This window comes from Podarcis filfolensis (assembly GCF_964270895.1).
Source record: "Podarcis filfolensis genome assembly, chromosome: 11".
Classification (NCBI taxonomy): domain Eukaryota; kingdom Metazoa; phylum Chordata; class Lepidosauria; order Squamata; family Lacertidae; genus Podarcis; species Podarcis filfolensis.
Genome location: NC_139613.1, coordinates 24658552 through 24686393, shown reverse-complemented (window position 1 = coordinate 24686393; position 27842 = coordinate 24658552). Strand labels below are relative to the sequence as shown.

At 39.5% G+C, this 27842-nt stretch overlaps 1 protein-coding gene across 8 annotated transcripts in view; it reads right to left on the bottom strand.

Moving 5' to 3' along the window:
* Positions 1–27842, bottom strand: part of KIF2A (kinesin family member 2A) — a 54915-nt gene that overhangs the window by 21633 nt on the left and 5440 nt on the right. For 6 of the 8 annotated variants that reach the window (XR_014539631.1, XR_014539632.1, XM_083576123.1 and 3 more), the window contains exons 2-8: positions 15539–15633; positions 13965–14081; positions 13279–13333; positions 12016–12138; positions 10608–10708; positions 9237–9332; positions 7987–8041 (exon numbers count right to left, since the gene is read on the bottom strand). Coding sequence is in view for 6 of the 8 variants with exons in the window: in XM_083576123.1 (XP_083432249.1) it covers positions 7987–8041; positions 9237–9332; positions 10608–10708; positions 12016–12138; positions 13279–13333; positions 13965–14081; positions 15539–15633 (642 nt within the window). In the remaining 2 variants the exon portion in view is untranslated. The remainder of the gene's footprint in view (positions 1–7986; positions 8042–9236; positions 9333–10607; positions 10709–12015; positions 12139–13278; positions 13334–13964; positions 14082–15538; positions 15634–27842) is intronic. The other 2 variants (XM_083576122.1, XM_083576125.1) reach the window with 1 other exon arrangement.

Here is a 27842-nt window from a genome sequence, read left to right as displayed (position 1 = left end):
CCACACTTGCCTTTTGCTCTGCTGTTTTCCCTACTCTTTCAGACACAGGTCCATGTTTTAAAGCTCCATGTCAGAGTGCTCCCCCTTTTGTTTTCTGTGCTCCAGAGCTCTCCCCATGAAAACCCACCCTTTAAAGCCAAATTTGAGAAAGCAGCAATTTGGGTTTTCAGCAGATTGCCATTTGCTCCAATTGAGCTATAAAGAGCAAGTTTCTTCCAGGTAAAGCTCCAGAGCAAAAAGAAAAAAAGGGTACTCAGAAAGCGCAGAGGAAAGGCAACTATAGATAAGCCCCACAGATAGACAGACAGACAGACAGATAGATAGATAGATAGATAGATAGATAGATAGATAAGCCCCATTACAGTTGGGGGAAGATACATCAACTCTTCTCCTACTCTTGCCAGCTCCTGTGAGAAATCAGAAAGATGCATTCTTCTCCCTCATTATTTGGTTGGCTTTGGCATTGGCACTGCCTTGATTAACAGGTTATCAAATTATGTGGGACAGTCTCCCTATTTTCTTGATACTCCAGACGTGTCTGAGCCCTAGAACTGCATGTTGGCAATGACTGCAGGTTAGGACCTGGACAGACTGATGGGAGAGGAGGGAGCGTCTGATTAATCATGGACTAATATTAACCAGCCCCCAAATTTTAAATTCCAAACCATAATACCATGATATTCAAAGTGATGCTCAAGGACCTGCATGAAGAAAGCCAAATATGCCTAGAACTTAAGTTATAGCTAAATACGCTCTACAGAGCTGCTAGCATCATAATATTTAATGCATCATCGCTCTTCACAAGACACTCAAATGGAACATTATGTAACCATCTCATTACATAATTCCCAAGCACTCCCCTCCCCAGAGAGATTCCATCACAATTTCAGCATTTACACTAATACCTAATTTAGTTATGGGGACATTAGAAGCTTCTAAATAAACTAGGTGTTTCTTTGAACAGAAGCGTTACTTACATAGAACCAGGCATTTAAGGTTTGGATGAATAAAATAACCTTCACTTTGGTAAAATACTGCCACAACATTTCATCTTTTGAGAGGGGGGGTACTATATTTAACTTAGAGAATTCAAATAGTCTAGGCCTGCCTTCCTCATGGCATTTCAGAGGGAATGTGAAGACTTTTTTGAAATCGTTACCGAAGTCTGGATTGCTACTCGGTCTTACAGAGAGGAAGGAAGGAGGGAAGGGAAGGGAAGGGAAGGGAAGGGAAGGGAAGGGAAGGGAAGGGAGAGTTCCTTTTTTCATTGATTATTGTACTTTTCACTTCTATCCAACATTTCTCATAGTTATCTTTAAATAAATTTAAATTCTTAGCAGTCATATTAACCCCCAAATATTTTACTTTCTTAACTAATGTTAAACCTGTCTCCTTCTGAAACCTCTCTTTCTCAATTGGTGTAAAATTTTTCTCAAGCACTTTGGTTTTTGACTTGTTCAATTTAAATCCTGCCACATGACCAAATTCTTGAATCAATTCTAATACTCTTTTCGTACTAGATTCTGGCTCCTGTAACATCAAAACTAGGTCATCTGCAAAAGCTTTCAATTCATATTGTTTGGCTCCGACCTGAATACCTTTAATCAGACGGTCCCTTCTAATCATATTCAGCAAAACCTCCAGAACCAAAATAAAAAGCAATGGGGAAATTGGGCAGCCTTGTCGTGTCCCTTTCTCTATCTTAAATTCCTCTGTCATCACATTATTAACTAATAACTTAGCCTTTTGTTCTGAGTAAATTGCACTTATACCATTTTCAAACCCTTGGCCCACCCCCATTCCCTGAAGATTTTTCTTCATAAAATTCCAAGAAATATTATCAAAAGCTTTTTCCGCATCTATAAAAATTAAAACTGCTTTGGCATTGATGTTCACTTGCAGCTTCCCCAAAATGTTAATTATATTCCTCGTATTGTCAGACAGATGTCTATCTGGGAGAAAGCCGGCTTGATCTTTATGTATCTCTTCGACTAGTACCTTTTTTAATCTATTAGCCAAGATATCAGCAAAAATTTTGTAATCCACATTAAGCAGGGATATGGGGCGGTAGTTCTTAAGTTGTGTCTTTTCAGACTCAGTTTTCGGTATAAGTGTAATGTAAGCTTCCTTCCACGACTCTGGCGCCTTTTTCCCCTCCAAAATTTCATTACAGACCTGTAATGTGAACCCGGTATGTGAACCCGGTCTTTGGGGGGGTGTTTGATTTTCGTTGTTGTGTATACTGTGTATATACGGACAATGACAATAAATTTATCTTTATCTTTATCTTTATCTCTTTATCTTTAGTGGCTGAATTAACCAATCTTTCAAAGATCTATACTATTTGGAGGTTAGACCATCCGGCCCTGGAGATTTACCCAACTGCATGTTCTGAATGGCACCTTCAACCTCCTGTTCTGTAATTTTGTGATTCAACATTATCTTATTTTCTTGAGAGATTTTTTGTAATCCATTTGTTCTTAAAAATTGGTCTGAATCAGTCTCTTTCTGTGGCCCTTGTGTATATAATTGTTTAAAATATCTCTGGAAGCACTTTCTAATCTCCAGTGGATTCTGTTTGTTCTTTCCTTCCACATCCAAATTTGTGATGGTGTTTAATTTTTGTCTTTTTTTCATCTGCCAGGCTAGCAGTTTCCCGCATTTATTAGCCGATTCAAATGTCTTTTGTCTCATCTGCTTAATTTTCCATTCTACTTCCTGATTTATCATTTTCATGTATTGTACTTGATATAGCTTTATTTCTCTCAGAATCTCTTGCGACTTTGGTTTCGCTCTTAATTTCTTCTCTCCTTCTTTTATTTTTTCCAAGATTTTATCTTTTTTCTCATTTTGAGTTCTCTTCTTTATTGCATTCTGTTGAATCAGAAACCCTCTCATGACCGCTTTGCTTGCGTCCCAGATTACTCTTTTTTCAACCGTGGTATTCAAATTTATCTCAAAATAATCTCTCAATATTTTTTGGGCCTTCTTGGTAACCTCTTGATCTCTAAATAAGGTGTCATTCATCCTCCATCTGAAGGAACCGATTGGTGTTAGTTTCACCTCCATCTTCACCGCATTATGGTCGGAGCAAGTTTTTGGGCAAATTTCCACTTTTCGAGTCTTAGGTGCCAGTCCTCTAGTTATCCATATTTGGTCAATTCTTGTCCATGTCATTTTGGCTTCAGGGAAGAATGTTCCCTCTCTTCCAAGGGGGTTCTTAGTTCTCCAGATGTCAATCAAGTCCATATTGTCAGTCAGTTCCAAAAAGGTTTTCGGTAGTCTGCCATCTTTAGTTACAACCTGTCTCTGCGACTTATCCATATTTGTAGATACCACTCCATTCATATCTCCTATCATAATAATGTTGTAGTCCATGTAGTCAAGCAATGTCTCATGCAATTTCTTGAAGAATTCAGATTTCCCCTCATTTGGTGCATAAACTCCTACAATCAGAAATTTTTCTCCTTGTGATTGAATCTCAATTGCCACAAATCTTCCTTGTTCATCTTTAAAAACAAATTTCGGTGACAGGCTCTCTTTGGCATAAATAACAACTCCTCTCTTTTTAACCTTGTCCGATGAAATAAACTCTTGACCCAATCTTTTATTAATCAGTACTTTCCTGTGAAGCCTTATCACATGAGTTTCCTGTAAACAAATTAAGTCCAATTGTTCCTTTTTCAATAAATGAAAGACTTTCTTCCTCTTCTCCGGGGAATTAAACCCATGAATGTTCCAACTTAATAATTGCAGAGACATGGTGTGGTTATTCTATTCTCCTCCAACTGCTCCCAAAAGTTCTTCTTGTTCTGACGGTGGTATCGCTTTTTTAAGTTTGTCCAGTCCCAAAGGTGGTGGTACTATGTCTAGTACTCCTGATTTTAAAGCTCTTACCTCTTCTAGTACTTCTTTTTGCAGGTCTTCTTCGTGGTCTCTCAAAAATTTTTCCTTATCTTCCACTGATCTTATTTTGAACTTTTTCCCTTTAAAGGTAAAAGATAGTCCCTGGGGGAATTCCCACCTAAAAACAATTCTGTTTCTTCTCAATAGGGCCACCAGATCTCCGTAGTTGGTTCTAAGATCCAATAGATGTTTCGGTATATCCTTAAAAATCTCCACTCTCGAGTCGTTGATCTCCAAAGTCTTCTGGAAGTGCACACTCAGTATTTTATCTCTCTCTTCTTTCGTTCGGAGGGTAACCAAACAGTCTCTCACCCTGTTTTTTCTCCCTCCTCTTCCAAGTCTGAACGCACTTACTATCTTAAAGTCTTTCCCCAGCTCCAAATTCCAAAATTTTCCAAATTCCTGCGTAAGGTAGTCACTTAGGTTATCTTTTTCAAGTTCCAGTACTGCCCTGATCCTCAGATTGGTCTGTTTCTCCCTCAGTTCAATCATAGACAGAAGTGACTGATGATCCCCAATCTGTTTGCGCATAGGTTTTATTTCTTCCTCTACAGCCACTGCTTTTTCTTTTGCTTCCTCAGCTATTTTTCGATTGAACACAGATTCTTCCAGCAATTTTTCAATAGATTCTGTATTGGAATTCACCTTCTGTCCCAGATTATTAATGCTGGCAGTATTCCTGTCTATTTTAGTTGATTGTTCCGTAACTTGTTTGCTTAGGCCTTCCAATTTTTCATAAATTTTATTTAACACAGAAGTAAAATCCCCTTCTGAAGCCATTCCTTTTGACCCAGCTTGTGCAAAATCTTCCCCCTGTGTCACAGGAGGGCCGGGAACAGATGATCTACATTGCTGGGAAACTGTGCTGGGCTGCTGCACTCTAGCCTTGCCCGATCTTGTTGTCCTATCAGTCATCACACTTTTGTCTATGAGTCAAGGTCGATCCCACGGTCAAGTCTTACCGTGGAAAATCCCCAAAGTCCAGAATGGAAAAATCCCCCAGCTGGATGTACAGCTTCAAAATTCCTCTAGGGGGACACTGTAGCAGTCATTAAAGTTACAATAAAGAATCTTTTCCAACTTTCCTAAGTCCCCCTCAAGAAAACAAGCAACAGTTTCAAGTCCAGAGAAGACCTGCAACAAGTATCTCCTTTGCAGAGTTGACCATTAAAAAGTTACATTGTCTATAAATAGTGCGACTCTCAGTGCAACAGTTCTAGTGAACCTGGCAGTCCGTTCCCAGGAGTTAAATAACTGTCTCTATTTTTTCCAGAAGTAAAAAAGTCACTTTTCCCTCCCCCCCCCTCTCCACTAGCCTGGGGGGGGGGGAGTTCTTTCACTTTGATGTTCGGATTTGGAGCTTTTAAAACACCGCTCTCCAGGTCTTAGCTTAAAAAGGTCTTTGCTTTGATCTGTGTACAGAAACGGAAGGCGGACTTCCTGTTTACACCTTCCCGCTTCAGTGCCAAATTAATCCCTTTTTTCTCCTTTTAGTCCCAATTTCTTAAGCTTCACCTACTCACGGGTAGTTGTTTAGCAGCCGAATTGTCACAGGAAAAAGGTCAGCGCTCTCTGGCAACAGCTGTGCGGCTTCACCCCACGGAAAGAGCAATTGACTCTCAGCACTGCGCCAAGCTCCCGTTACGCTCCGGAGCCCCTTGCGGGGTTCCTTCGCAAATCCGGGGGGCGCTAAGGGTGCCCGCCGAGTCCCACGTTCACAGGCTTCTCCTGCCTGTGATTTTCGAAAGGGTCTCCGCTTCGCCGTAGCGGACAGACCCAATTTCCGCGGAGCTTCTCCCTCCAGTCTAGAAGGAGACCGCCATTGCCGTTGGCGCCATATTTGGAAATATGGTCAAATTTGAAGCTTTCCCTGTTGGGTCGAATTGCAGCTATAAAGATGAATGTATTGCCAAAAATGTTATTTCTGTTTCAATCATTGCAAATTTTGGACAAGATGGATTGTTTCAAGAAGTGGCAGAGAGACATTTCCAGATTTGTCTGGCAGGGCAAGAAGCCTAGAATAAAATTTAAAATATTAACTGACGCAAAGGAAAGAGGTGGATTTGCCCTGCCAGACCTTAAACTTTACTATGAATCAGCAGCATTCTGCTGGTTGAAAGACTGGCTGCTTCTTGAGAACACAGACATTTTGGACCTAGAAGGTTTTAACAACGTTTTTGGATGGCATGCATATTTGTGGTACGACAAGGTTAAAGCACATAAAGCATTTAAAAACCATATTGTCAGGAAAGCATTGTTCAATGTCTGGATAAGATACAAAGATTTACTGGAAAATAAAACCGCAAGGTGGTTGTCACCAATGGAAGCGAAGGCTCAGAAAAAGCTCAATATGGAGGCCAAATGGCCGAAATATTGGGAAATATTGGAACAAGAAGGTGACAAATTGAAATTGCAGAGTTTTGAGAAATTAAAAGATAAAGTGTGAGACTGGCTTCATTATTATCAAATAAGAGAGGCCTACAATTTGGATAAAAAAATTGGCTTCCAGATGGAAAAATCAAAATTGGAAACAGAACTGTTAGATCCCAAAACTAAGATACTTTCAAGAATGTATAACTTGCTGTTAAAATGGAATACGCAGGATGAAACGGTTAAATCTGCTATGATCAAATGGGCACAAGATATTGGTCACAACATTATGTTTGCTGACTGGGAACAGTTGTGGACCACCGGTATGAAATTTACGGCATGTAATGCCTTAAGAGAGAATATTATGAAAATGATTTACAGGTGGTACATGACACCAGTCAAGCTTGCAAAAATCTATCATTTGCCCAATAATAAATGTTGGGAATGTAAAGAAAATGAAGGTACATTCTTTCACCTTTGGTGGACGTGTCCAAAGATTAAGGCTTTCTGGGAGATGATATATAATGAAATGAAAAAGGTATTTAAATATACCTTCCTGAAGAAACCAGAGGCCTTTCTCCTCGGCATAGTCAGCCAATTGGTGCCAAAGAAGGATAGAACTTTCTTTATGTATGCAACAACAGCAGCAAGAATACTTATTGCAAAGTATTGGAAGACACAAGAGTTACCCACCCTGGAAGAGTGGCAGATGAAGGTGATGGACTATATGGAATTGGCGGAAATGAGTGGCAGAATCCGAGACCTGGGAGAAGAGTTGGTGGAAGAAGACCGGAAGAAATTTAAAGACTACCTTCAGAAACACTGTAAAATTAATGTTAAAATGATGTTGGACTGAAAATAAGTGGCATTAACAACAAAGTTAATAAGAATATGCAAAAATGAATTGATAAATGGATGAAAATATAGAGTTATAATATGTTAAGATATAGAGTTAAGATAAACGAAAGAGGGTAAGGATTTGCTGATTTGATTATTTAAATGGGAATACAAAAAGGGGAGGTGTGAGGAGGCCAAGGCAACAAGCTAATGAGTCTAAAGTTACTAAAAACGGATTTGTTTTTTAATTCTTTTTTATCTATTTGTTTTTTGTATTTTGTATTTTTATTCTTCTTTTTTCTCTTTTATGTATTTTTCTATGTCTTCTTTTTTGTATCTTTTTCTTTCTATGTGACTTTTTTCTATTTTGTAAACTTATGTTTTTGTAAAATCTCAATAAATATCTTTAAAAAAAAGAAGATGATTATTGTACTTTTCGTGTAAGTTGCCTTGATCTTTGAAAAGACAAGCCCTCTTTACAAATTGTGATGTCCATATGTACAGAGCAATGCTAAAAGGGGACATCACTTCTAGATATGACCAAATAAAAAGGTTTCTGGTTTCAATCTAGCCTATACAAGCACATCCAGAAAACCAAAATTAGAGAGAGAGAGAGAGAGAGAGAGAGAGAGAGAGCGCGCCAGAAATGGTCCATTATTTTTATAGGTAGTTTGGCTCCAAATGTGCTCTAGGGGGAATCCAAATGCTTGGTTATCCTAGTACCCACTTGATAAAACTTATTCACCCTCCCTTATGGAAACTTTTCAGGGCAGCCTGAAAAAAATCAACTCAGCATCAAGACAAATATAAAATAAAGTTATTACCTACCTCCCAGAAACTAGATAAAAGACTGCATATTAAAAAGAGGCCTACCTTTTTTATTTAGTGGTCGTTTTCTTACACACACACATATCCTGTGCTCATCAATCTTAAAAAAAAACAGAGTCAATGAAGTTAGTAATTCTGAACCAATTCTGAAACAGACACTTAAAGACAGTTTATTTCAATAATTATAGTGATGTACGTGATCAAAAAGAAAAGGATTCAGCAGCAGGTTATACCCAACCTTAGTTCTACTGAAATTAATAGATGGCTAACAGGTTCATTAATTTCAATGAGTTTACTCTGTTACAAAAGTATCTATACTGAGATAAGCCTCACATGTGACCTTGAAATAAAATACTCCAGAGAGCAAAAAGCTCAAACTGCAGGACATATTCCTTAAAGCTTTTCAGGACTATGCTCAATATCATTGTAGTCTAGGCAGACTCTCCTGGCCATTTGGAAAACACCTGAAAAGTGATGGAAAAATTTGCATGTTGCTATTTGAATTACTTGTTATGCAAGCCACAACTGCACAATTATTCATGTTAAGGTTTGACCAGATATTATGCTGGGCCACTTTTATTACAAACAGGAACAGGTTTAGAAAAAGAGCTAAGATCTTACAGTCTCCAGCCGTAACTACTGTAATCTCAAAGGTGCATTTAGGAGCCTCTGAGATTACAGGTTGCCATGACTGAGATCTGCCAGTTCCCAGCTCACCAAAATATATGACACCCACACATATCTTTGTAAATTCAGAGCATATTAAAACCAGAAAGCTTGTGGAAGTACAACAGTTGAAATATAAGCCTCACCACATACTGCATTTACTCGAGTCTAATGTGCCATTGAATGTAACGCGCACCTCAGTTTTCAGAAACTTGAAACCAAAAAAGAACTTGCTGGCAAATGTAATGTGCATAAGCAAAAAGTGTACTCTTTACAACAAACAGGCTTAAAGTTTTGAGGCGGCTGCAGGTCTGGCAGGAAGAGGAGCCGGGCAAGGCGGGCCCGCTAGCCAGCAGCGGGTGCAGGCTCCGTCCCACCTCTCCATTGAGGAGTGCACAGCTGCACACGCACCTTGCCAGAAGTGAGCTGCGTATTTTACTCAAGTCTAATGCACCATAGAATCTAATGCGCAGCCAATTTTTTGCAGCTTAATTTTGCAAAAAAGAGAGAAAAAGATGCGCATTAGACTCGAATAAATATGGTGTTTATTATTTGGCCACACCACACTGTCATTTACTATTTTAAACTTTCCCAAATTCTCACACTGTGAGAGTTGTAGCAAAACTTACTGCGTCTGCAGTTGTCAGTGGTCTATAATCCAGACTCCCCCTGAAATCTCTGATCATACACATAATTTCATAATTTGGATTTGTAGCATCAACTTCCTAAAAGGGGAAAAATAGCTGTCAACTTTGTAAGATAGAATAGTTCTCTCTCATACATTATCTTCTGATACGATACCTTTTTGTTTGCAATTTAACAACATTTTTGCCAGTTTCGTGACATTTTCCCAAACTTTTTTTTAAAGAATTGCAAAAATTATGCTTGCTAATATTTCATCTTGCGACAAAGCATAAGCTTCCTTCTCTTTTCCAGACCCTCCTAGGTAAAATATATTTGATTCCGTGTATACTTGAATCATTTGGACAAAGATACTGAAAACCGCTCCTCATTAATATGGATTTGTAGTTGGCTGATTAAGTTGAGCACTCAAAAGTGCTTCTGTTGCTCAACAACACCCAAAATATATCAACTACATTTTCTTCTCCTTGAAAAAAAATAAGGGAGGGATTCAACATTACACCCTTCTGATTATTCCATCAGCACAAGCATTTCGTGTCCAGAATGGAACAATCCCTCCTCTCCCTACACCAACTGGGCACCGCACTGGGGGTTCTCCAGACCTTTTCATGTTCTGCTTGATTTACTTAGATGCAAAATATTCAAAGACGCCTTAAAGGACTCAAACTGGATGTCACATTTTAACATAAGCTGGCTTTTTCTGATTTCCTGAATAAGTAAAGGCAGTCCAACTGACTTCAAAGGTAAGGTGTTTCCGGGTGCTCAGCTGCATGAAAACCCACTCCCATCCTTCATCAGCATCAGAGCACACATGCAGGCTTTAAAATTACAATCTGCATATTAAGTTCTTTTTCATGAAAAGGAACAAAGTTTGTTCCTTGCTAATTTCTGACAACTAGGGACAGAAAAATCTTCAGCAGCTTAGGACCATCAGTACAACATCAAGTTGCTCGAGTACCAATATTTCTTATTACGTCAATAAGAGACTGAAAATACATGGGGACATAACATGCAAGCTGCCAACAGGATTATGCAAGTGGTTCTTCTAAAGCTCCTGCTTTGTGACAAGACTCATTAATGCTAACGGATTTGCTTAAGATTAGCAACTTTTTGAAATAAAGATTGTAGCTTCGTGTTCACTTTCTACTCACTGAGATGCTTACAGAGCTATTTAAGTAACACTTCTTAAACCTCACTTTCTCAAATATGGCATCCTCGTAACAAGTATGCAGTAATGATTGCCTACACCATCTTAGGAAGCACTAGCTAATGAGCCAGGAAATTCAACATTAGTTGAAGTAACTTGCTAGAATACAGATTATAAATACTAGCAAGTGAACAAAAATATAAAAACAAACCTGAGCGCGTTTCTCTCTAAGTTCCTGCTGTTGTAATCTTCGTTTCTCACGTTTTTCCTGCAACTTTTCAACTTCTTTCACACAATTTGATTTTCTACGTGCTTAAAGGGGAAGAAAAGCAAGTTTCTTTTATATACATACTACAAATTTTAAATCATTTTACCACTGAAACTGAGAAGTGCTTACATTAATGAACTTCCTAAGCTGTTCAGCATAAACAGGGCTTAATTTCGGCAATTTGATTTCTTTCAGAACAGTCCGGGGTCCTCACTTACACAGCTCGTTTTGTGCTGATACAAGGTGAGGTGGGGGCAGCTGAAGATATTGCTGATGTCTTGCTGGCATTGCTAAGTGGAACACAGTACGGTTACCTTTCAGCCATGCTGTGGCTCCTGTTCCACCTGGTTGGTCCCCCAATGCCTAGCTGTGCTGGCAGATTGCTTGAGGCAGTACTTTGCTATGAACCAGAGACAGAAGTTCATCCTTCTTGTCCAATCCCAGGCTACAGGTTAAGAGGTCCAGTTTAATCCCAATGACTTCATCATCCCATCCATTCTCTCTCATTTACAGTACTCATCGATTACCTTGCTATGGACATACATTAGTCATTAGATTGACAAGACTGGGAAGGAATTTTACCCTCAATAATGATTGGCCTAGCAAAGCAGGGGGGCTGCCTTCACCATGGCAATATTTTTGCTGCTTATTATGTTTCTATGTTTTCTGTTTTTGCCACAGCTTTATGACTAGCACTGGAGGCATATTATAGGATCCTTGGATGAGGGTTAACAGGGCTGGAATCGGGGGGGGGGGCAAAGGGAGGGTCATTTTAAGGTCCAGCCCTGCTTAGGGGCTGTCCTGCCTGCCTCATCCAAGGTTGACAGGAATGGTCACCACAGTTGTACCATAGCTGGTTTGAGCCTGTTTTCTATCCCCTCATGTCTTCTCCAGGATGTGGGCTGAGTAATAAAGTTGACAGCAGCAGAGCTGCAGGAAAGTCACATTCTTGCCTTATACCAAGTCAAACTCTGTGTAAGCCAATGAAGTTGGGGTCAGTGTTAACCTTCCTACTACCTCAGTGTAGTTCTCTCACCTCTGCAGGCACAGTTTAAGGGATATGGACAGGGAAATGTAACAACACACAGCAGGCACCAACTTACATACATGTTATTCTCTTGGTTTGACCTAATAAAAGGTCTGATCAATTTTCAATAATGGGCCATTATTTTGAAGAACTAACAGATACTCTGTTACCAACAGGACGGTGGAAGAACAATCACATTGTGATTTCTCTAAGTAAGCATAACATTGTGCAGACAACTCACTTCTTATGAATTTATATAATTGCCCAAGAGAATGTACATGTAATGCCTAAAATGAATGAATCCTTGATACATGATTTACATACAAGGGGGTCCAAATTCCTTTTTTGCAGCTTGAACTGGAGATATATCTGAAACACTACCATTCTGTTGTGTAGAGGAAGACTGTTCAGGAAGCTGAGTAGGCCGCGCACGTGCAGAACCAACCACTGCAAAAAACAAAACAAAAGACAAAAATATTACTAACAGTGAGCATAAACAGAAAAGAAGGAACTGCACCAATTTCGAAACAGAACGATTAGTTAATCAACAGAATAATGTGTAAAACCAAAACAATTTATAATTAAGAAAACCTTTATAAAACTCTTTTTAGGGCATAAACCGGTACTTTAGGTGAATATGCTATGAGACAAACCAGTATGAGAATCGACTATACATGAACTATTATCAACTGCTGGTGGGGGGGATGAAATTAATCCCTCAATATGACACATCGGTAGATGTTGTTTCCAGGCCAGCAGAACTACTGAAGCAATTCTCCTTTTATATTTCAAAACAAGTTGCATCAGGGAGGAAAAAATAGAGGGCTTGGTGGTAAGTTAATCACATGTTCCATGAACCTTTGTGAGGAACTAGTTGGGTCTTATTATCTGTATATCAGCCCAGATATTAGACATGAATGCAGATTGTAGGAGGAGTCCCACACCCTATTTAGGTATAAATATTCATACTGCTACTGGAACTGATAAATCAAGGCAGTGGAGCAGAGGTGTATTTACCAAATCCTCTAGTTGGTGTGGGAGTGAAGTGAAAGAGAACAGGACAGGAATGAACTACAAAGAGATTTTCATCCCAGGCAGTTTTCTCCCTCTCTCCCTCAAGCCCCCTCTGCTGTCATGCTCAAATGGCTTGAATATAACAAATGCTTAAGTTCTCTTCTGCAGTTCCCTCTATCAGCCAACTAGAAAGCAAGTCTGCAAATAAGAAGCAAAAATAACTCAGATATGAAAAGACAGGTTGCTTATCAGTAGCTGATGTGTTCTGAGTGGTCCGGGAATTGTCTATACAACTGCAAGATTACTCAGAGACAAAAAAGAAAGGTCCTTACTCTCACAGCGGGCCAACTATAGCATAAACTCAAGAACAAAAGAAGTAATTCCTTTTGTACTTCTGGACATCCTAGCTGCTCGAGTGCAGGTAAAATGTAAAACAAAATTACCAGGCAGTGAGCTTACAGGGAAGTAAGGCACAGACAAAATGTTTTGCTATTAGATCTGGACAATTAAAGTGGAATTTATCACCTTACTTTTTGCATTTTCAAATGGGATATAAATCATTTGCTAACTTACCTCTGTTGTCTCTAGTAGGAGCTTCAACTTTAGCAGGTACCACTGTCCTTCGATTCTAGAGAAAGACAGACACTATTAATTTGTTAGCCAATCCGCAGGTTTTTTTCTTTTTTTAAACTAAGTAGTCGTCTGATTCATAGCCCTTCAGCAATTAGGGAGCATCAGCAAGTCAACAAAATTCTCAGAAATCCTTTACACCCTTCTCCAAGAAAAACAGTAAACTTACTCTACATTTCCAATTGATATATATAGCTTGCCAGCAAATGAATCTTTTCAAAGTGGGTAAATGAGCTGTAAAATAGCAAATTATGTTAAGCTATTGGTAATCAGGTGTGAGGCAGGTAAAGATATGGTTGGGCCTAAAAGGGGTCAGCTCATTGTCAGGGCTTACAGAGCACTGTGTCTTTGCCTGCACAATTTGATTCAAACTGCATGGGTAAAATAGGTCAGTTGATGTCATGTGAACAGCCCCACTCACTGGTAAAACTTGGGCCATGGAGGAGACCAGTGCTATATAAAATGTGTTGCTGGACTGAAGAAAGGCAAAGGTCAATAAAGGATTCATCTCTGTGCACTGCCTATAAAAACCATTGAACAACTAAACCTACAATTCTGAAATAAAGAACATCATGTAGCAACAGGCAAACTGAACAAGAGTAAATGACATTGCATTATATATTACCAACCTTCACAATTTTGTTCACTTTAGCGGAAGGTGTTGGAGGTGGTGGGGTCTCTGGGCTGGGATCATCTTCTTCAGGAGCAAGGTCTGGGTTAAGCGAAAAAATACTCTCCAAGTCAATCTGCATATGAGAAAGATAGATTGTTCAAAGCAAACAAATAAATCCTGCATTTTAATTAAAACAAAAAACAAAAAAACCCCAAGACAGGCCACATGGTTTCATTGCCGCAGAGTAGCAGCTCACTTCCATTTGAAGCCTCCACATCATTATATTGGGTAAAAAGTCTCTATTTTGCCTGGAAAGATTAGTGGCAATGTCTAATTACTTAGCACAAAGTGAATCTGCAGTTCCCACTAGCACCCTTTGAAATGGAAAAGGGAGTATCCCACCCTTCTATACTCTGGGCTGGGAACATTTTTATTCAATCAAGACACCCATATATCATTTAACGACTGACTGATAACAGTCCTGAATTTCTCAGTACTGCAACACGCTCTAGAATTCAGCACACAAACTCCTTTGGCAAAAAAAAAGTTAATTCATCCCTTATTTGTGTACCTTCCAGGTACCACTCCACTCTTATTAGCTTTTTTTTAAAAAAAGACTATGTGACTGAGACCTCTAAAAGCAGTGCGATTCCCAGAGAGGCCCTTGCTAGGGTAAGCTCAGCCTTATACCTAGAACTTTCAGTTTTGGGTAGTCATCTTTGCATCCCCACCACACTCAGTAATCCTTGCCTGGTGAAGCCTCCTCCTTCCTGTATTTTAAAGAGGAAAGAGTAAAATTTTCTCCCACTCCAGCCTTCTCCTTCTGCCAGTTTTCCAAGAAATGTGCTAATTTCTGAGCTAGCTCTCTTAGACAGACAGGCAGCCTGTTCTCCAGAAAAACCACAGTCAGGGCCACAGAGGGATGAGATCCCCCCCAAACATTAGTTTTTCATGTTCCAGAGGGGTGGGTCCCTGAACATAGAAAAGTAGGTTTCAGATTTGTGTAGACACATATCTCAAGCAACCATGGCAACAACTGGTTTAGTTTTATATACCAAGATACTACTTCTGTTTTATGCTGATGGCAGCATTTTAACTCTATTTCTCCTTTGTGTTGCGTGAAAAAAGCACAGCTGAATGGAGGAGAAACTACTATATAATAGGCACTTTTTTCCTCCCCCACTCCTGCTGCCTCCACCCTGCTGGAGAACAAGCTATAGTCTTGCTTGTCATTACATCTGAACCCAGACTCATAGTTTGTTTGATGCCAGGATGAGCAAGGGAAGAACAAAGTGCTTGTAATTTCAGCAGCGTACACTAGCACACTGAACTTTCACATTTAACTATGGTTTAATGTGACGTGTGAACCAGATCTATATGAAACAGGCATTTAATAGTTATTTTCATATGTCATCATACAGCCTATTCTGTTCGCCTTCACTTCACCAGTACATCTTCAAAACAGTCACAGAGCTTTATATTTCATTCTGAATGCCTATGGTCCATTATATTATACGTTAGGCCAATTTTGAACCAAGATCAACTGAGAACAAACATAACTTTTTTATAGTCAATATGATTATATTGTACCTCTTTTCCTTTAGTATCACCATTTTCAATCCACTCAACAGTAACACTTTCGTTATCTTCATTTAAAGATGTCACCATAGCTTCATGTATTCGGCCTGGAATGGAAGTATAAGTACTCCTTCAACAATTTATAGAATTTCCATCAAAACAGCTTTATTCCATCTCTATTATTTCATTTGCAAAGGAATTCATTATTTTTAAAAAATGCATCACACTTATTTCTATACCACTGACATGCAATCACTTGTCTACTCCATAATTCCATTGTTTTCAGTGACACTTACTACCTGGTCAGTGCATGCAGGCCTTTATTAGAAACTGCATTTCTAATAAAATACCTTTTAAAAAAAAATTCAATATGGCTTATATTCCCCTTTATTTTTCCTCAAACACTGCTATCAATCAATCCCAGAATGTCAAACGACACTCAGAACTTACATCAGAAGCTGCAGAAGGAGTATGCAACATGGTGCCCTTGAGATGTTGCTGGACTTTCATCATCCTGGACCACTGACCATGTTGGTTGGGGCTGATGGGAACTGAAGTCCAATAACATACTGGGGGTACCACATTGGCTACTCTGGAACAGCACCCATATACTCCAATATATGCACAGAAATGTGCAATAAATGAGTTTTCATAGCAACGCCAGAGACAATTATGTGAAGATTAATTTTTAAAAGTTATATCCCAACTTATTTTCTGAAGAGACTCAATGCAACTACCGTAATCTCCCCACACACGGTTAAAATAGTACCATAACAATACCCAACAGATTTGACGATTCCAGCAGGACAAAATAAACATAAAACTAAGCCAGTGCAAAATAACTCAATTAATTGAAGGTCTTGTTAAAAAGCCAGGTCTTCATCAACTGGTTGAAGCAGACCAGTGATGGGACCTGGCAGGTTCCATTTATCAGGGCATTATCAGGGAAGGTGCACAATTGCATGTTGTTGTACAGTGGTACCTTGGTTCTTGAACTTAATCTGTTCCAGGAGTCTGTTCAACTCCCAAAACCATTCAAAAACCAAGACGCAGCTTCCGATTGGCTGCAGGAGCTTCCTGCACTCAAGCAGAAGCCGTATCGGATGTTCAGCTTCCAAAAAACGTTCACAAAATGGAACACTTGCTTCCAGATTTGCGGCGTTCTGGAGCAGATTTCTTCCACAACTAAGCCGTTCGAGAATCAAGGTACCACTGTAACTTCCACAGGTGATGAGGTGAGTTGCTGACCAGTTTTTAAAGTGTCTTGAGCTATAGAAATTGCAGCTGTGAAACTACAAAGAACACTCTGGCTGAAGACACGTTTCCCTCCCTTTGGATCATTGCCCATAAGGGCAGCCTTACAAATAAGCCCTGGAACCCCTTCATATACCTATGCTAATCATTTGCAATGTGATACTAATGACCTAAAAGAGAGAAGGAAAAACAACTTTTCCAGTTTACAAAAGCATTGTTGCCTGTTTGTTTGAAGGAGGTTCTTACTCACCAATGGCAACTAAGCAGGTGACAATTTGTAAACCTACTCAAGCACACCTGAGCACTTGGTCCTGCTTTCAGTGTTTGAAGTTTGAAAAAGACAGGAGAAAATCTAGAGAGGAATGTCATAAAATTTCTCTTTTGATACTAAATGACACATAAATAAATTCTGAACCACCTAATCACTCAGAAAAAATAGGTGTCAGGGTATTTAACCACATGCAGCAATTAAAAAAAATAATCTTATAATTATTTTGCCTATGTACAACAGATTGCACATGGTAGTGTGCACCTTTCTAAATGTATCGCTCTACCTTACTAAAAGAATAAACTCTGCCATTCAGTTTCTATTACAGAATAATTTTCATAGTTTGCATACAAAAAACAATGTTAGCAATTTATTTCCCTTTCCTATTTCAGGTGCTGACTGATCACACCCAACCTTTAGATGACACAGCACATGAAGGCAACACCCTATTAATCGCCTATTCACAACGTACACAGTTCTCTCATTCCTTCAGTGCTTCCCCACACATCTTGGGACCTACTTTTCTCTTCCCAGTTTCAATTCCATTTCCTGCCTCTCTCTCAACAGCATCCATTTGAGTATATATTTGAACAAAATGGCTTGTGCTCTTCTGTACTAAAGTGGAACTAATTAATGCAGCTTCTTCAACTGCTCAAATCAATTCTAGCCAGAGATGAAGTTATCTTCTGCCAATTAAGAGAATGATAGAATTTAGCACACCATGCTTAAACAGTGGGGAGCATCTCTTTCCCGACAGTGACCTGGTTTGGGATACAAAAAAGCATGGAAGGGACAGAAAAAGGATTTAAGACACATGTTTTAAGATTAAAATGACAATTTTCTTCTATTATAATTATTTCTGCCATGAGAGAAGCAACAAACGCATCCAAAAAGATGTGATGTGTTCCTGAATACCATAGCTATAAAGCTAAATTTGCCTACCTGGAAGCAAGGGTAAAAATATGTGCGAAAGAAATGAATCCAAGAAAATACCCAGTTATTGCTTCTGATTGGCCAAACCTGATAGCCTAAAGGAAAGGAAAGGTGGAGGCATACACAATCCAATAAGACATTGAGATAACCTGTGTATGATAAACTCTCACACAAACTTCTTTTGTAAAATTTCATCTGCTGCCCGAGATACCATTCAAACTGCCTGTAAAACTCTGATGAGCTCAAAATGCAGTTTGAGAATCTGAGAATGAACAGCTGGTTAAAGACATCCAGAGAAAAATACCATGCATGTGGCAGCAACTTTCCAAATACCAGAACTGTTTTTGGAACTCAATATACTTTTAAGAATGGTGTGGGGATTTGATGGGAACCACTTCTGGTTAAGAACTGGGGGAGCAGAGGCGGAGGGGAATAAGGTATGGACAGAACCCTAAGAATACACATACACCTGCAGGGACAGAAAAATTAAGAATGAACCAGAACCTTAAAAACTAACCAAGAATGGTGTTGTCTAACATTCTGACTATACATACTTCTTGACCTAAAGGAATTTCACATAACTATGGTCGCAATCTAGCTCTTGTTGCATACAAGTCTTGCCCAACAGGTAGTTGTTCTGGATTGTGATGCACATTCCCACAATCATAAAAATATACAAGTAGCCAGTTCAACTGGAACAAGAGTACTGCCTATATGAATACAAATGGATACCTGCATCCATGTTGGTTGTTCACATGTAAGCTTGCTTCTGCACACAACTTTCCTTGGCTGGATTACAGGAATTATGTCTGACCTTTCCCCTCTAACTTCATCTTGTGAAAATTTAAAAACTTATGATGTATTGGTCAAACCAGGAGGTAACCATAATGCTTTTCTGTTCCTGTTCAAATATGATGTGTCACAACCATGAAGATGGTAGATTCCCCAAAGTATGTTTCTTCATAACATGAAGAAACTGCCCACCTCCCAAGGTTAAGTCTTCTGCAGTTCTATGGCTACTAAACAATACTCACAGAACTGAACTCACAGAATTCAGGAACTGACAAATGTTTGAAAATAAATGAATATTTATTGACAATGACAATCTGTGAGAGGATATATCTCTGTTACCTGCTGATATAGACTGCCCTAGCTCTAAAGGGCTTTTTGTTCTAAATTCACATATATATATTCTTTTTATAAGAATGTGATAAACAACCAGTTAGGGCCACACTAAGCTTGCCAAACATATGAATGAGATTCCATTTCAAATACTAGTGAGCAGGAGTCAAATTAATCTCCTGAGAAAAGCTTCAACATCAGCTACATCTTAGGATGTTTGTTATTTGAAATATTATTTATATAATTAAAAGCAATTAGGAAAATGATTATGAATCCACTTGATACAGTAGCTATGTAACAGATTCTTCAGAAGAACAAAATAAATTCAGGTCCTCATGTTACAGTATATGAAGCATATTACTACAGTGGTACCTCGGGTTACAAACGCTTCAGGTTAGAAATGCTTCAGGTTACAAACTCCGCTAACCCGGAAGTAGTTGCTCCGGGTTGCAAACTTTGCCCCAAGATGAGAACGGAAAATGTGTGGCAGCAGGAGGCCCCATTAGTGAAAGCGCGCCTCAGGTTAAGAACAGTTTCGCGTTAAGAACAGATCTCCGGAATGAATTAAATTTGTAACCTGAGGTACCACAGATTCCCAATAAGCAAAAATAAATCTTCTGTAGCTAGACTGGACAAAACCAGAAAGTATTCCACCTAGACTAATGCAACAAAAAATAAAGCAGTGCGTGTCCTCAGCATATTGATGGTATCTCACTTTCAACTTTCAAACAATATCCCTCAACGGTTCCAACAGCAGAGGGGATTAAGATGTACCTTGTGACACAGAGAGATTAATTCCTTGGGATCTGATAAACCATCCCCCAACCTGATAATTCAGAAATGTTGTATCAAAAAAGAGCAATCTAGGAGATCACTCTCATCAACTTCCATGGGCAGCCCTACAAAATACCAAGATACCATGCCAAAGGCCACCAAGAGGCACAGAACAAAGGGACATTTCCTACGTCAATCCCTACATTGTCTATTTCAAAAGCAGTCTTGGTCACTTACGGTAACTGTCCTGGCTATCTGGCACCTTGTACTAGTTTTCATCACTTGTGGAATCCATATGCAATTTGATACAAAATTTAAGTTTCTGTTAATAAACTTGACCGATGCATCAGCATCCTAGTCAACTAGCCCTACCAGCCTTCACATTGGCAATGCACTTATGAAATCACAAGTAGAGAAGAGTCAATGGCAAAAGACTTGCAGAATTCATGAAAGACTAGATGTTCTATGCTACCCTCAGTAGTAGCAATGCATGCAACAAGTAGGACAGGGTAGACTAACACCATTCCCAATACTTCTTTCCAGAAACACAGCTGCAACTGCATGAATGAGTGACAACCCTTACAGAAAAATCATGTTTCCACCTTGAGATGGTTGAAGTATACACTGACCAGGTTTGTATGTAACATGAAGACAAACTATAGTCTGGCACAAACAAGCAGGTTCCTAGAGCAGCGCCAAATTATGGTTTAACCCTTGGTGGCATGACAGCAACAGGACTGGGGGAGGAGCACAGAGGTCATGAGCTTCACAACAAGAATTCACACATTTCCTTACTTGCACTAAGCCATGGTTTGATTTAGTGGCATGTACAGAGAGTTCAATTCTCACTCACCCAAGAACCTCACTGTGTCATCTTGGCCTACTTGGTTTTTTCCAACCAAACCTACACCCTAAGGTTGTAAAAATGTAAAGGGGGGGTGACCCTTAGAGGAAGGGCAAGACAAAAATGTGATTTTTAAAAAGTAAACAAGCGCCTCAAATAAGCTCTCACCCAGATAGCTCAACTGGAATCACAGCTATTCTACAGTTCCTTAAAGATGCATAAAATGGACAGAGTTCCTTGTAAAAAAGTGAATACAGGTGACAATCATTTTAAGCATGTGACCAATTGACGTGCGATCACTGACGCACAGGGCAAAATGGGGGCATAACAGGGCAGGGCGAACTTATGCACACTCCGTGACATGCACAGGGGCTGGGAATGAAACCCTTGTGTGAAATGGTCGCTGCCTGTATTCATTTAAGTGAGTTTACATATATGATTTATAGTCTTATAGTAAGGGCATTCAGTTCATGGCTTTCAACAAAGTTGACAAGTATTTTTTCAAGTCAAGATATCAAAATACTACACAAAGATGCACAAGAAAAGGAGCAATGCAGTCTGCTCAGTGCTACATTATTGGTACAGATAGATTACACCACCTTTAAATTGTTCTCCTGATTTTAAAGAGCTTCAACTGTTTTTAAAAAATTATATGCCACAATTTTATATAAAAAATATCAAAACAATTTACCAAAAACTGAATTGCAATAAAAAACACATAAAAATTAAAACAGATCCCCAGTCGACTATTACAGAAAATGTTTTTCTTAATTGTCTGCATAAGCTTGGTGGCAAAGAGAATTTTTCAACAAACATTTGATGGTTAATATAAAAGGTGCCTCTTGAATGTCTACTGGAAGAGCATTCTACACGGGTGGGTTTGGTTTTGTGCTGCTGTCAAATGAAGCTCACCAACTCAGTGGACAACCAGCAACACTGCTACACATGACTATTATAGACACAGGTGAAGACATTCCTGTTATCCTGGGCTTTAAACATCTGATGAAGTTTTAATACCTGATTCTGGTACTATTTTCTGGTACTGTGGGTAGGAATAAATGAAAACTTCTGCAAATGAAAGCAAGCAAGTACTGGGGTGTCCCTAAGGATCTGTATTTGGACAGGTGTTATTTAATTGGTTCATAAATCATCTAGAGCTGAGGTAGACAGTGAAATAGTCAAGTCTGTAGATGACATCAATTTATTCAGGAAGGTGAAAACTCAAGTAGACAGCATGGAGATCCAAGAGGAACTCTCCAAATTGGTAAATAGAATGGGCAATAAAATGGCAAATGAGCTAATTCTATGTAAAGTAAGTATAAAATGATGCACATTGGAGTAATAAACTGCTGAGGTATAACTAATCAGATCTTGAAGTTATGGATAGTTTAATAAAAAAAATATGGCCCATGATATGGTACCTATGAGAAGGCAAATCCCATGCTTGGGAATGAAAATAAAATAGACCAGTATGACAATATTCTTATTCCTTTCCACAACTGGAGCACCATTAACATCAGGACAGTGCACAATAATCAATGGTGTAAACAGCAGGTGCCTGAAAAAAAAGTACCAATGATGCTTAGTAGGAATGGGCAAGGAATTCCACATCCTAGACACAGACATAAGGCGTAACTGTGGATTTTTGGTTCCCTCGTCTGAAGAAGGACATTGTAGCATTGGAAAAGTTGCAAGGAAAAGCAACCAAAACTATCAGGAAACTGAAGCAACTTCCCTGCAAAGAGAGGACTTACAAGCAAATTTGAGGGATTTTCATTTACAAAAAAAAAATGCCTAGGGAAGGGAAGAGAACATAATAGATTCTTCTCATTCTCATGTAAGTCTGGAATTCAGGCTCACCCAATATAACTGAATGGCAGGAGATTCATAACAGACAAAACTGCCACAAGATACGGTCATGTTCACTAGCTAATATGGCTTTAAAGGGGGATTGAATTCACAGAGATATATCCATTGCTCCTAGCTATATGGAACCTCCAGGTTCAGACACAGTGTGCGTCTGAATGCCACTTGCTAGCAGAGGCAGTGAGAGGGCTATTCCCTTGATGACCTATAAGGAAGATTCCCAGAGTCTTCTGGTTGGTAACTCTCGGAAACAGGATGCAGGACTAGATGGACTTTTCATCTGATCTAGCACAGCTTTTTAACTATTTATACACTAGATTGAGTATTTCAGATATATGAGACCAAGGAAAAAACAGATTTCAAACCATTTCCAAATGGATTTTTCACCAAAGTTAAATAAGAGACTATATAATAACACAAACTGCATTGCAAAGCCTTCAAGCAAACTAATTAGTGAAAGGTAGGCATGCTACCCATTATATTCAAAAATGATTCAGTGTGAATCCTAAATATTTAACAAGTCTATTTTTGTTTATACTCCAGTAAAAAGGTTGCAAAAGTCTGCCTTCATACACTTAGATGCTTTTTTAAAAAAACCAGAATACTTCCTTATAATCTGGTCTATTCTTCCTGCAATTCCCTACCTTCACATTTTGTTATCCTTATCTCTCCTACATGAGCAGTTCTTTTCCATTCTTTCTGTTGACACTCCACATATTTGTAGGAATGCATGTTTCCCACTGAGCGTTTTTAATGTGAGGAGACCTCCAAGGCCCCCCAAATAGCTTCCAACCCTGTCACACACCCCCCCCAAATGCTTACTTCATTGTGCTGGTTCACTAACATGCAGAGCCTCACATGCAGCATTGGCAAGATTTTGTGTATGAAAATAGTTCCTCTTTCTAGCAACCGTGATGCCTCGCAGCCAGTAAGATTTGGCTATAAGCCAACTTCACCAAAAGTGAACAAAACTAGTTTAGAGTGAAGGCAATCTTCTGAAGAACCACAAAGACACCCAAACTGCAGGTTATCAAGGCTGCAAAAAGCTCACAAAAATTGCTCCTATGACTTCTTCAATGCCCAATACAGGGGTTGCAAGGTGACTTAAAGTGTCAGAGAGATGTGTCTTCTTTCTACAGCATCTCCCTTAAAAGGAAAATACGGAAAATGCACATGACTGAAAGATTACCAGAAATGGAGGCACACTTCTCACTGTGCGAGACACTGACAATGTCTGTGAAATATCCTTATCCCCACCCTGCTAAGATGTAAATCTTTTGACTTGTTCCTCTTACACTTTTGCTCCTCACCTCAAGCTACACAATCCGTGATTATTTATTATAACCACAAAGCCTGTTCTAGTTTTACTTTATAATATTACACATTGTATGATTCAGACACCAAAGACATGAAGTAAAAAAAACTAGTCTAAAGGTTGAGTCATAATATTACACTTCAATCTAATTGCATTAATTACATATCTGCATGGTGATCTATTCCTTCCATTGCTCATTAAATGTAAAATCTATGCCCCAAACACTAAGCTGTAGAACAGCAGCAAACAGAAAGTCTAAGTGCAGCATTACAAATAAAACTTTAGTGGTTAGTTAGCACTTAAGTTTGCTATTCGCGGATGACGCTGTCATGTTGTTTAGTCGTTTAGTCGTGTCCAACTCTTCATGACCCCATGGACCAGAGCACGCCAGGCACTCCTGTCTTCCACTGCCTCCTGCAGTTTGGTCAAACTCATATTAGTAGCTTCGAGAACGTTGTCCAACCATCTCGTCCTCTGTCGTCCCCTTCTCCTTGTGCCCTCAATCTAGAGAACATAGCACAGCCCTAATATTGCCCTACACTTGGCTGTATCAGACTGCAGGTAGGATTATCCCTCCTAGAATGAAAGCTCATGAGCTGGAAAAGTGAACAGTACCATTCAAGCCTTAGAACTTGTTTCTTCCTTTGAGCTTAAGAGTATTGTGGAAACAAGGTGTAGGGTTCTTACTTTCTCCCTTGCAAGAATGGAAAGTTAAACAGCATGGGAGGCAATATGGTATCCTTAAAAAGCTAATAGCCACTTGCCAACTCATCTAATTGCTCTGGGGCAATGCTTACTCATCATACAAATGTATGAAATGCCCTAATGCTAAACCGAGTCAGAGCACAGGTCAGTCTTGCCCAGTATTATGTACAAGGATTAGCAGAGGCTGTTCAGAGTCTCAGGTAGGGAAGCCCTGCTACTAGAGGCCCATGTAGCTGAAGATGCAGAGAGCTGAATCTTTAATTAGCTTTTTCAGGTGGCTATGTCTCAGAAGCGCATTACTGTAATTCATGTGCACATCTTTTCATGACTTGCTTAAATTGCAGAATAACAGTACAGTCCTTTACAGGACTACTACAAAGAAAACTCCACTGAGTTCAATAGGACTTACTCTGAGGTAAATGGCACAGGATTGCAGTCTAAGTTTAACAAGTTTTCAATACCTCAGTTCTCTTCTACCCTCTGCAGCTGCCAGTCCAAACACACCTCCCAAGAAGTAAGCACTACTGAACTAAATGGGCTAAACGTCCATTCCACCCCCCAAGCACCCAAAGATACTGTTGATGCAGTTCTAGCAGCTTTTATATAATCAGGCATTTCTACAAAGTATAAAAGTTTTTTTTTTTTCTTAAGTAAAAGGCTTAACTTTCAAAATGGGAGTGGACATAAAAAATGGAAGTAATGGGGTCTAATGTCAACAAATAAACCACAGTGTGCATACTACAATTCTTGGTGTAAAAGGCATTTCTGACCTTAGATATGTATTACACAATAAGTGCAAAAAATAAATGACACTTCAACAGGATCCATTTTCAGCATATATCAACAGAGCATCTATGCAGATGTCCCGTTTTCACTGAAGTTAATAGAACTCATCATAGTCACAGCTACCTTGCCCCATTAAATATTCCTCTTCATGTATGAAGTATTCTTGCTTGTCTATAAATCCAGACACTGGCATGTTTTTTGGTGATTCTTCTTGCTGCTAATTACCTAGCACTGCACAGCAGCAGAAACAATGGGGTGTTACACATAAGGCACTAACAAATACAGCTGCTCTGGATGACTAAGGTAGTAGCTGGCTAACCAGGAAGTAGAAGACAAGAATACTGAAGTTCATGCCACAGTGGAAGTTAGGTCATATTACACCACACAGTTGCAAATAGAAAAGAATTATTTTGTCACTGACTTCCCTCTGCCCCTCAGACAGCCTTGCCTTCCAAGGAGTGCAGGAGCAGATAAAGCTGACAGATCAACCCAGAATTGAAGCTAAGTATTGAACTGGGTGCACAAAAAGGCCTGCCATGCACTTGAGAATCATGGACACCAGCATGCCAATGTGGGTGGGGTCTCTTTCAATACTAGTGTGAAGAGACTGCATGGCCAATCATTATCTGAGGCAGACTAACTTTATTCCTTCAGTTCTGAAATTACATATTTAACCACAATCTAAAATACTGGTCTTGCCATTGTCTTCCAGGAACTTAAAAGACTGGGATAAATTACCGATTATCTTTTTTCATAAAAGTAATGTGAGCTGCTGTCCTGGCAGGCTGATCAGCACATTATTTTGCTATAATGCCCACATGTCCGGGTATCCAACTGAAGTTGAGGAATCCCCAAGTCAAGAGGTGGAGGACAGAAAACAAACCCTGTGTCATTTTTGCTCCCGGCTTTCTCCCTCCCTCAGGACAAACTACATATTACACCCAGCTATATGACACATTACCATCTCTTTCGAAACAGAGAGTACTCGCACTTCCAGAGAGTAATCAAATGTGTGGCTTTGTTGGTGCTTAACCCTTTCCCTGTTCATCATTTATTTATTCCAAATTCTCTTTTATTTTTCCCTTCAGAGTTTCAAATATAGGCAAACGTTCAAGTGGAACACTGGAAGAAACAGCAAACTAGCTGTAGGGGCAATATGGAGTCAGGAAATAGGGGGTTGTGTATCCCTGTGCTCATGATTCTAAGCAACACTCTGTAAGTAGCTTTGCCTGTGAAAGAGAACCATGAGATAACACATTTAAAGCTGCAGAGAAGGTAACACCAAGTGGAAGCAGAAAGTGCAGAGAAAACATGTGTCCAACCCAGCATGCCACACGCATTTGCATGTTGGCCAGAGCTGCCTAAGTCACTTGTGCTGATGCTAGGTCACCCCAACAGAAAGTGGCCTCTGGAGAGCAGCGGTCACAGATCTGGTGAGAAAGATACATTTCTCTTTGTGAAGAGGAGAAAATTGGTCTCCCATACAGTATAATGTTTCAATTAGGGATCGCTGAGCTTTGCTTGCTATAATACTACTGTCTGAAATCACTATTTCAGAAATCCACCTAAGAGAAGCAATACCATCCTCTGGTGCCACCTGTTGAGAGTTGCTGCTTGCACTGCACCCTAAACTAACTGTAAGGGCATAAGACTTCCTTTGGAAGATAGGACATTTTAGACTAAAATCGATTTGTGTACTGCTTCCGACATTGTTAACCTCTTGTTGATCCACTGTTGTTAGTTACAGGATGCCATTTCTTGCACATACCTTAGGAGTAGGTGTGCCTAGTGGGAGGGCTGCTACTCAGCCATTCAATTGGGAGTCCCAGGTTTCTTGGCTTGGGGCTTCAGCAAAAATTTAATATAAATAGAATATCCCCTAGACTCTGTCCCCAGCCAAGTGCTGAGCCAAGGGTTACACACACATCTGCATGTAACATATTGTTTGACCAAACTTTCCTTCTGTCTTGTCAGTACACCAGACGATGGGAAACAACAAGTGATTGCTCTGTATTCCCTAAGGTACAAAATGCTCTTTCAGTGGCTTCCAGGAGGTGGTGGGAAACACTTGCCTACCCACCCACTTCAGTTGAAAATGAATGGCAAACTGCATTTTTATAATGAATCAAGCAGTGTTTAGAAACATACATGATCACATGGAGGCATCAAGAGAAATTGGCCAGTGGTATAGAACATCTCTTCCCACATGCAACTGCCTGAATATTATACAGATATTCTTTCAGAACCACTCCTAATAGTCTTATCACCTTCATATTAGATGGGTGCTAACTGTAGAGAGGAACTTTACAGTTGTGGTGTTGTGTCCACAGGTAGAATTGTCCTCCTCAAGAAGGCTCACTTAGCACCAAACATGATGCTCTTTTGACACCTGGTAAAACACATTCCAATATGCCTAGGCCTTCAGGTAAGCCACTTAATATGGGTTTAA